General features: G+C 41.5%; 1 protein-coding gene across 5 annotated transcripts in view; it reads right to left on the bottom strand.

Moving 5' to 3' along the window:
• Positions 1-1,089: 1,089 nt before the first annotated feature.
• SOCS6 (suppressor of cytokine signaling 6) overlaps positions 1,090-11,263 on the bottom strand; it is a 106,558-nt gene continuing 96,384 nt past the window's right edge. For all 5 annotated transcript variants that reach the window (XM_027771333.1, XM_014587354.2, XM_014587352.2 and 2 more), the window contains one exon: positions 1,090-4,249. In XM_027771333.1, the coding sequence (XP_027627134.1) occupies positions 2,517-4,124 (1,608 nt within the window). In that variant the 5' untranslated portion in view covers positions 4,125-4,249 and the 3' untranslated portion in view covers positions 1,090-2,516. The remainder of the gene's footprint in view (positions 4,250-11,263) is intronic.

The raw sequence follows: 11,263 nt of genomic DNA, 5'->3' as shown, positions 1-11,263 counted from the left end.
GCTCTTCTTCCCCCTTTCCACTTTTAACAAGACTGTTTTAGCATCGCATAAAGCCAATCTTCCACATTAGACTGTGCTACAACAACAAATGGATCTTTCTCTGCAGAAAGGCGGAACGCACTGCAGTATACCTTTCTGCTTATAAATTTAATTTCTTGGAAAATACTTTTGATTTTTATTGAAACACAAGCAGAACCTAGAAATTTCCATGTGGATTAGAATATGGCATAGTAACATTTCTTATGCCACAAATACGCAAAATCATGTAAAAAATTGGCTTTCTGAATTAGACAGTATCAAGACTTGCCCTCCACTGAAACACAAAACACAATCTGAAAAACAGATGAAAATCAAAACAATCCTAACACTCAACAGTTAGATCTTAAACACATGGCACAAGAAGACACAGGGAAGAGGCAATGTCCACGCAAGACAGGTCAGGGCAGTCCAAAGCCCTCGTGCACCACGCTCTCAGGAGGAGGGCGTACGAATGCCTCTGGAGACACAGAGAAGCCATTTCGACATTTATTATTAATCCATAGTGACGCTGTGACAATACCTGTCATCTAATATAGATGCACAGGGACTTTCAACTCACCCTAGATATATTTTAAGTTGTTTAAAAATAAATAGTTTTGCAAAAAAATAGTTTAAATGTCTTGCATTAATTTGATAACAAGCTTACAACTCTGTACTAGTTCTTAATCCAAATAGCTTATAGTGAACACTTAAATTATATTACAGTATACTCTATATTCCATCTTTTTAGGTGAAAACAGTATCAGAAAATGAAAGAGTCTCTGTAACAAGGTACAATCAACAAACCACCAAAATTAAGTACCTTTCCCCCTTTAAAAGAGTATAACACCATGATATTATGAACTGTGCCTTTTCTTAGTAATATCTCAACTTTGACCCTAAAAAACAAATAGAAAAGTGAGGATACAGACATGTTTGAAGACCAAGCCAGTAAGACCTTTCTACCCTCCTGTTTGGAAAGGGTAAACTGATGGGGAACCTTTAAGCTACAAAGAAGGATCTCAAATTACGGTTTCATCTGAGATGGGATGAAACCATTTTCCTTTAAAGCTGTGTAGCTGGAAACATTTTCTAGACTGGGTGATGCTAAAATGCTACATTGCAGATTTATGAAATGAATAAACACTGCATTTCCACATAGCATCCCTCCCCCCAACAAATGACTCAAAGAGATAAAATAACTAGTGATGCCAGATTACCTAGATTTACTAACGTTAAAAAGAAGAAATAGAAAAACCTATTTTTAAAATGGCAGTTTATATGGTTGGCAATAAGACTTCCGTACATCTGACGCAGTCTGAGTATTTTTCTCACATTGTGTTTCACAACGTTCACCATTTTCCAACTGAAGTCATTCAGGGTTGTTTTTAGTGGGGCAAAGGAATGGTCAAATCTAGAATGTTTTAATAGTAACTACATAAAAATATAAAGCCAACTTTATTTAAAACAATGCTTTCTATTAAAATCAATTTAAAACTTTATATAAATTTTAACATTGCAAGAGAATCCAGTTCATTTATGAAAATTAGTTATATAATCAAGTGCACCCAAGAAAATGTTAAGTAGGCTAAAGCAATCACAGACAAAAGAACATTTTACCAAGGGAAAGTATCTGATAACACACACAAAAAAATGCTATCACAAGAAGCTATGATCATCTACTATTTCTTTAATAATAGTTCTAACTCCATAGGTCTTTATATGTTATGCCAATTTGTACCCGAGTTTAATGACAGAAAAGGCAACAATTTCTACATTGGTGGTATACATTTTGTTACAATTTTTAAATGTAAGGCCATTTATTAAAATAGACAAACCACAAGATGAAAAGGAAGGCAACAGAAACATCAACTTTTTGCAACAACAAAAAAAAATTAGCGCAACCTTAAAAATAATTTAAAAAAGAGTGTTGTAAAAAGATATGTTGCAGATCTATACTCCATTACCCAAGATCACGTCAATCCCAAATTCTAAATAAATCTTTTTAAAGGATGAGATTTAAAAAAATAATTTTCAGTGTAGACGTAAATTCTGTGTTATATAACACAGGTAGCAATACCTTTTGAGAATGGGCCATTTAAAAAGACACAGCGATTTTCATTCTGTAAGTTTCATCCAACTTTACTTAGGGCTGAATACACATGAAATGTGCTTTGAATGCATAAAAATCACAGTGGATAGCAGCAAGGGACTAGGGTGGGTATGGTAAGGAGAATCTGATCATTCACATTGTGATTATTCCACACATTGAAGAACGGTAATTCACACTTAAGACTTCAAGACTTCCCTTTTTAAAGAACCAAAATAAACCCAGGACATCTTTCAGACATTTCCCCACCCCCTAAACAAATCGACTCTTGAACACATAAAACTGAAAAAGTTATGGCAGCAAAAGATTTTGATGGCAATGAGTTTGTAAACTGTATTTCAAATCTTTTTGTTATTCCCAAAGTGCAAGATGCAGGGTTGTCAATCTTTCAGTAGTGCTTCTCCTGTAAGTAATCCTTCATTTTGTTTGGCAAAGGCAGTTTCTGTATTAGGTCTATCCTGGTGTACTGACGTATAACGAAGCGGCACAGGTACTGCAAAGACCGCACCTGCATGAACCGTGACACCGGGTTGGTCAGTCTGACAGGGTAAGTTGCAGATCCAGGCAACCGAGACCTTGAATAACAAAAAGCTCCATTTTCAGAGTCCCTGATCGAATGTTCAATTAGGTCAACTATGGACGTGTGTCCCTCCACATCCGGCTGTTCGTAAAAGCTAAACCTACCATTGGAGTGCTCAATCCTGGTGTGAAGTGTTTTGCCGTGGGAGCGAAAGCTCAAGCTTAAAAGGTAACGGTCATCGGAACTGTCCCGAACAAGAAAAGACCCGTCGGGCACGTTGGCCAGCTTCCCTTCCGCCTCCCAGCGTGTGATGGGGCCCCAGTACCATCCTTGTTTGGCCAGCTTCTTCAGCTCCTCTGTAAGGCTTGTCACGACCATGGGGCCACTGCTTTGCACCGAGTCGTAAACTCTTGCAACCCCAGGAGCAGAGTTAGGATCGAAATTCAAATGGCAGCGCACGCTCTCCGCCACGTGGGCGTCTGTGCCGGTGAGTCCGCCGAAGTTCCTTTGGATCGGATTACTCTGCATTGGAGGTAGCAACGGTGAGAGTGGGGGGGCGTCCTCATGACTCCCTCGGGGGCTTTGCAACACGACTCCCGTGGTCCCGATCAACAAGCCGTTCACGGACTGGTCCACGAAGAGCTCCGGGGCCACGACGAGGTCCTGGTCTACCTGATTCTCGTCTTCAGGGAAGGAGCTCCCCCCCACCTGGGGAGGGACGGCGGACACCTCCATGGGGGAAGAGCTGTCCAGGCAATAGCTGCGCGGTCCTTCCAGAGGGTACATCCCCTCGTCTAAAGGCACGGTGTACTGGATGTAGTCCTGAGGCACGAGTCCGAGGACGACAGGCACGTGTTCGTCCAGGTGAAGGCGCAGGTCCCCGCCGGGAGAGTCCGACCCCTTCAGGGAGCTGGTCTGCTCTGGGCACCCGCTTTCCGACTGCAGGTCGTGGAAGTCCTTCCGGACGCCGTTGAGAGCCGGGCTGGGGCCGGAGGAGTGCACCAGGGCTTTGACCCGCACCTCCATCTTGATGCACGTCTCCTCTGAGTTGGTGGGGCGCAGGGGCCAGGGCGTGGGGCTGTAGTGGTGGCTGCGCAGGGACGTGGACCGGATGGGCCGCTGCGCCCGCACGTCCTTGAAGACCACGGGCGCCGAGGAGGAGGAGAAGGCGTCCTCGTCGGCCGAGCTCCCCGCGGGCGCGCAGCCCTTGCCTTTGGGCTTCTGCTTGGCCGAGAGCCGCCGCTTCAGCGTGCCCATCAGGCTCTCGCTCTTCGACCTGCTTTTCCCTCCTTTGTCGTCCTCCCCGTTGAGGTCGCAGCTGGCCACCTCTTTACCATAGCAGCTACCAAATAAGGAATCGTCTTTTCCGAAGTCGCCGGCCAGGGAGGGCTGTTGGACTACCATGAAATCAGTTTCTTCTTTACTTTTATTCAGGTTAAAAGATTTCCGGAAGGTTTTAAGACTAATTTTCTTCATTGTGACTAGTGACCTAATCCAAGGGGATCACCTTCTCTCTGGAATAGTATCCCCGAACATCTGGAGAGGCTGCAATGCTGCATCTGTGTGTTTTTCCAGCTTCATTTAAACTTTGGAGCCATTTCCTGTGGGGGGATAAAAAGTTGCATTAAAAAATTTTCCAGGACCAGCAGGTACCGCGGTGGTTAAGGTGATGAATTCCCGCATGCTTGGCCACAGTTCAAGTCCCAGCCCCTACAGCTTGAAAAAACACGGGCAGCTGTGCACATGTATGCCCAAATCCTAACAGGGGGATGGTTCTTTCTCACTTCCCCCATTCAGTCATCTCTGGTGGACACACACACACCCTCTGGTAAATCATTTAAAAACACTTTTCCTCACAGATGTTTTATCGGACTCAGTTCGAATCCTTTGGCTTCTGAATGTTGGCTCTATTAGGGCAGGGATGTCTTTCTACTTCACTCAGCAGAGACCAAGGCCTGCTACACAGTGAGCATCCGGCAGACGTTTAAGGAACATGCCCTGTGGAGTCAGTGGTGGTGGTGGTGAAGGCAGCTGGCTCCCACAAGGTCAACGGCAGTCTCAGTCCGGGACCCGGCAGCTTGAAAACCACACTGGGTGCCCATGCGTGTGTGCCCAAGATCCCAGGAGGAAAGTGGAAGAGAGGGGACTGCGGCACGGCCATCTCCCGAGTGCTTCCTCACTTTCCCTGTCTCTCCACCCAGCACAGGCACCCTACAGCTAAAAAATCAAAAATTATAATAAAAAGAAAAAGTCCTACTATCACATACAATAAGTACATTTTACCACTAGTTTTGGAATACACTGTAAATAAAACAAAATATTTGGGGTACTAGTTACTTTTAAACATTAAGTTGTGTATTAGATGAACTCACTAAATACCCTGACTTCCATCCAATGGTAAGATATATACATATTTATATAATTGTCCTGATGTCAAAATAAGTGTTTCTAAGATGGCAAAATATATACACGTAAGACTAACCCCACCAGGTTTGAGGTTCAAGTGGATCTGCTCCCCCATCACATCTAGACCATGGAGAACAAGAGAATGGCAGAATATTAATACTAATATTAAAGAAGCGGAATCTGATCCTCCACATTAGAAACTATAAAAAGTTCTATTAGGCCATATGGTCTTTTACCTCTCTCTTCATCTTCTAGGCAAAGATTACTCTGGAATTTTTAAGAGTATCTGTTTTTCTGTTTGCACTTCCAAAAAAATATGCCATCTTTTTATAGGATTACCATCTGTCTCATGCCTAAGTAAATGTTCTGAATTAAGTTTTACTGCCTTTCTAATTGTGAAACCTTAAGTTTACACATACACTTGAAAATGTGTATAAAGGGAAAGTTTTAGACATTAAAAAAAAGAGAGTATTTTGTCCATTCGAACCCATAGCACAGTGATGAAGAGAGCCAGATCCCACATTGCTGACTGCAATCTGAATCCCGGCTCTGGTGGCTTGAAAAACATGTCAAGTAAATGTTGTGTGCGTCCAGAGTCCCAACAGGATGGTGAATATGTAAGAGAAGGAACTGTGGCATGACCATGGGCCATGGGAGGTATCTTCTCCCTCTCTCTCTGGTGATAAAAAAAAAAAAAAAAAGCCATATGGACAGGAAATAAATTGCACAACCTCTTTTTAAGGAATGATTTGAGGGAATGATGCCTGTCAGTCATAACACGTAATGAAAAAAATTAAAAAGACAGTATTAAATAACTACTTAACTGCCAACAAAATATACTTATTATCTCCTTTTATAAATGAAGAAATCGCGTGCAAGAGAGATTCAACCTTGCTCAGTGAAATTAAAGAATTTACTACCAGGAAATAGCAGTCCTGAGTTTGCATCTGGCTGCCAACCATAAATCACACGGTCTTTCCTCAGACCAGCTGTCCTCCCAGGCAGTCGACTGCTACTATCGAGTGTCTCAAACTTTCTGGTTATAAGTTCCATTTACTCTTAAAAATTACTGAAGACCACAAAACACTTTGTTTATGTGGATTTTATTTACTGAAACTTACTCCTCTAGAAATTATAACGAAGAAAATTTGGGGACCAGGAGCTAGCATGATGACTATGTTGCTGGACGCCCAAGTAGCTAACTGTGATTTGAGTTCCAGACCTAGTGACTTAAAACTCATGCTAGGCACGTGTGTGGTGCACACTCAAAATCCCAAGGGTAGAATGGAGGAGGGATTGGGCATGGCCATTCTCCTGGGGGTTATTTCTCGCTTTCTGTCTCTCTGTCTCTGTCTTTCCAGTGAGTGCACATACCCTACAGCAAAAAGCTCTCTCTCTCTCAAAAAAAGAAAATTAAAAAATATTTAATCATCAATTCATTTTAAAATATCAAGATACTTCACATAAGTATGTATTCATAAATTTTCATGTAAAAACTGTATTTTCCCAAATAATAAAAATCACAGATGGCCCAGTTTCGTGGCAGTCAGTAGCAAACTGAACTGCAGCACTAGAAGCCACATTCCAGCCATGGGTTCAGATCCCTAGGTCAGCTTGAAAGCAAAAGCGGAAAACCTGCCAGGTATATGCGTGTGCCTAAGATTCTGATGGCCTGGAGGGCCAAGGTACAGTGTGACGAGCCCCTGCCGGGGTGCTGCTTCTCTCTCCCCTTCACCTCCTCTCTTTCACACACTTGTGCACCCATACACACATGTTCTCGATCATAAATTTAAAAGTATGGAAATAACAAAATGACTGGGTTGGCCCCATAGCCCAGCAGTTCAGCAGTACACAAAGGAAGCTGGATTCCCCATGGCCAACCAGAGTTCAAAACTTGGCCCTGCAACTTGGAAGGAATTCTGGGGGCCCCTGTGTATACCCAGGATCTGACGGGATAAAAATGAAAGGAAAAAGGACTGCAGTGGGACCAGGCCCCACTGGGGGTGCTGGCTTGCTAGCCTGCTCGCCCCCCAACACACACACCTGTATGTGCCTCCTCACATAAGAAAAACATTGAGAGAAGTGGCACCATTTACATAACTATAAGCCCTTTCTGTCCTACTAAAGAGCAGACAGCAGAACTCTCACTTCTGCTTCTTCTGCCCTGAAGCAGTTACAGCATACTTCAGTTAAAGTGTAAGACAAAAACTTACCTCCTACAGCTACGGAGTTGGGTAGGAGGAATGATTTTTATTTAAAACCTTATCATATAAGTGGATATTATTCTTTACTATATCAAAACTTGATGAATAATAGTTTCTTAAAAGTTAAACTGTATGGGAAACCAGCAGTTAGCGTAATGGCTATGTCGCTGGACTCCCACAGAGTCGACCGCGGTTCGCGTCCCAGACCTGGTGGCTTAAAACTCACGCATGGCGCGTGTGCGTGCGTGCCCAAGATCCCGAGAGGAGAATGGAGGAGAAGGGATTGTGGCGTGACCATCCCCCCTGGGGGGTGATTTCTCGCTTTCTGTCTCTATGTCTCTCGGTCTGTCTGGCGAGCGCACACGCCCTATAGCAAAAACCTCTCAAAAAAAACCCAAAAAAATGTTAAACTGCACCATGAAATCTGAAATACATCAAGACAATTTACCTACTGCATTCGAATCTACTGCTCTATCACAATGTTTTTATGCATGCATGATTTTCTTTTTTTTTTTTTTTGAGAGGTTTTTGCTATAGGGCGCGTGCGCTCACCAGACAGACAGAGAGAGACAGAGAGACAGAAAGCGAGAAATCATCCCCCAGGGGGGATGGCCACGCCGCAATCCCTTCTCCTCCATTCTCCCCTCGGGATCCTGGGCACGCACACACACACGCCCGGCGTGAGTTTAAGCCACCGGGTCCGGGACTCGAACCGCGGTAGACGACGTGGGAATCCAGCGACACAGCCATTACGCCAACTGCTGGTCCCACATGCATGATTTTCTAACATGATATATTGGGTATTAGGTCAAGAAAGCCATGACACATTCTTGCATAGAAAAATACGTTATGACTTTCCTGATGATCTAATATTTCATTCCACATCCAAAAAAATAATGTGTATGAATATCACAACTGTTCCATTAGAAAAGTCTTTAAGTAATAAGAGGCAGTTAAGTCCAAAGGGACAGATACAAGTTTTCCACAACTGTAACTTTTTCTTGAAAGTTTGAATTTTGTCACAGTAGTATTACTGTCAGTTATTTTGGTTTAAGTTTCATGCTCACTTTGATCTTCTTCACTGTGCAGTGGGATGAGCTTCCTCAATAACAGCTTTTCATGCTAGGGATGTCAGAAAGATTTATGCACTCAAGGTGAAAATTCAATACAACTTACAATTCTTACAGTCTCATCAATGGTATTCTTTAATTTTCTTTAATTGCCAGCAGGTGTGTGCATTCACCAGCAAGAGGGAGGGAGGAGAAAGCACCCCTTAAATGGAGCACTTATGCCACGATCCTTCCTCCTCCATCTCTCCATCCTCTTGGGATTTGGGGCATGCATGCCCACATGTCTGGCATGTTCCTTAAGTCACTAAGGCCAGGATTCCAACTGCAATTGGCCATGAGGGGTCTTGTTCCCCTACCCATTAGGCTAAGAGGCCGACCTTGTGATTTTCTTTTTCACTAAAGCCTTTGGCAACAAAGATGACATAACTAATGTTATAGTTAACTACTATTAAAGCTTACCACCATATGGTTTGGCGTTACTGCCTCGAGTCATAGTAAGGCACCATCAATTTCACCCACCTGCTCTTGCCCATCAATGAAATTATCAATACAGTAAAAAAGGCAAATGATGCTTTAGTACTACTAGGAAACCTGAGGCTCAAATTATCTGTGAAGACAGCTTCAAAAGAACCAAGAGAAGGACTTTCAATGTAAAGCAAAGCATCGAATGACATGAATTATCTGTTAACTGGGAAGGCAGATAAAAGAACAAAGATTTAGCAAGATGAGTTTATATTGTTGTAAATATTGTCTCTCTCTGCACCAAAGGTTGAACTGTCACTTTCTGGGAAGGCTATGATTCATAGACTTCCCTTTCAGTTTCTTGGATTCTATTCCCATGTTTCTGAATCTGTAAGTATACCATTTGCCATTCACTTGGTAAAAATGGAAAAATTAATGAACAGCTAATAAAGCCTTCCCAGAGAGAAGTACAAAAAGGAGGGAAGGAACAAGACCTAAAGCTAGGCTCACAGATCAACACAAAATTAAAACAGTAAGGAATGTGGGAAAGTTACTAAACAATGAACTGGAATGATCAAGAAAAACAGGGAAAATGTATTCTATACAAAATTAGAAATGGAGAGAATAAAATCATAAATAAGAAATCTAAATATGTAAGTCTACCTTGAACACTAAGAATTTGAAACTTTGACGAAACAGATCATTTTATAGCAAAATATTACCAAACATTTTCAATAGAAGATGCAGGAATCCAAAAGAGGTCAATAATCAGCAAAGACACTAGAAAGTTACCAAAGAGCTGCTACAGTCCTCTCCCCTTCAGAACAAAGTGCCAGATCAGTGAAGATGGAAGTCTCGTGGCTGACATACAGAGCACAAAGAGAAAACAGAACGCTCCCCAATCCAAGTCAAAAGAACAGACAGCATAACTGGACCAAAGACAGCACATTAAAAAAAAAAAAATCAAACAGGTCTCACTTATGAATACTTAAGTACAAATTTTAAACATCAAGAAACATTGGGGAACATGGTAGGCCTACCATATGAGATACGTATTGGGTTGCTGGGAAAGTCATGATGCATTTGTGCACAGAAAATTTACGTCATGACTTTCCTGACGACCTAATATAGTGCAGGACTGCTAGCATGGCTCCATATTTAAGGATTATCAATAGATTTTAGCATACATCAAAAGAATAAAATGTCCTAACTCGAAGTCACAAAACAGATCTGTAAAAAATTGAAATAGTATTTTGATGACTCCTCCCAAAAAATTCCTTGTGAAATACAAATACATGGACATGTAACATTATATGTGTATGTGTGTGTGTGTATATATATATATATATATATATATATACACACATACATTATATATTTATATATAAATCAGATCTATAATATACGCTAGCAACCATCAATAAGGATTTCAATGATCACTGTTTTAACTAGCATTATTTTTAATACATTCCCAATGAATTAGGTAAGAGTAAGAACAAGTATAATACTGACAAAGGGACAAAACTGTCATTATTTACCAATGACATGATCAAATACCTGGAAATAAAATAGACCCAGATGAACAAACACTGGGGGCAAAATCCAGTGTAGTAGTGATTGATTACAAATTTACAGGTAAAAATCACTGCTATGCTGGTTAGAAAATATAATAAAAGCCAAGATCCTGGCTGAGCCTCCGCGATACACAGGTAGCACTGCAGGCTGGCAGCCACATGGAAGGCCTGGGCTGGGTTCCTAGGATGCCTGAGGTCACCAGGTGTGGATACACACCTGAGATGCCGGATATTGGGAAATGAGGCAGAAGTATCCTGATACAACAGGATCCTGTCTCATAAAAGAAACGGGGAAAAGAATAAAAGTGTAGATCCTATTAAAAAAAAGATGGAATAATAAGAAATGTAAACTACATGAAAAACAATAAAGCTCCTCAGAGCATCATAATATGAGGATACATAAAAAGTGAGAAATAGAATTAAAGTACAAGTTTATTTCAGTACAAAATTTTTTTTGAAACCCATTCATAGTTTTTTCATAAAATACAGTTCCCATGCACTTTTTGAAGATCCCCCTTAGATATAGCAGACAGATCTCGTTCCTGGATAAAACAATTCAAATGTCAAAATATTACTGAAGATCCCAAGAAGACATTGTAACATTTTTGCAAAAAACGTGACAAAATGATAGTCAGGTTAACTTTGATATATAACAATAAAGAGCGAGAAAAATGCCAAAGGACTGAGTGAAGAAGGATGTGTGCCATGACATATTAAAACACACACTAACAGCTTCTAAGTGGAGGGGGAAAGAGAACAGAAAGTCAAGAAATAGGACAAGACACATGGAAAGCATATGTGATTAGGGAGACATGTTGACTTAGTGAGGGAAATAGTATTAATAAATAATGAGAGGGGCCCTCATGCGGCAAGGAGGCTAAGGTGCTGTATCAATATGG

Source organism: Tupaia chinensis, unplaced genomic scaffold, assembly GCF_000334495.1.
Source record: "Tupaia chinensis unplaced genomic scaffold, TupChi_1.0 Scaffold000206_1, whole genome shotgun sequence".
Classification (NCBI taxonomy): domain Eukaryota; kingdom Metazoa; phylum Chordata; class Mammalia; order Scandentia; family Tupaiidae; genus Tupaia; species Tupaia belangeri.
The sequence above is the reverse complement of the archived record's forward strand: the minus strand, read 5'-3'. Positions and strand labels throughout refer to the sequence as shown.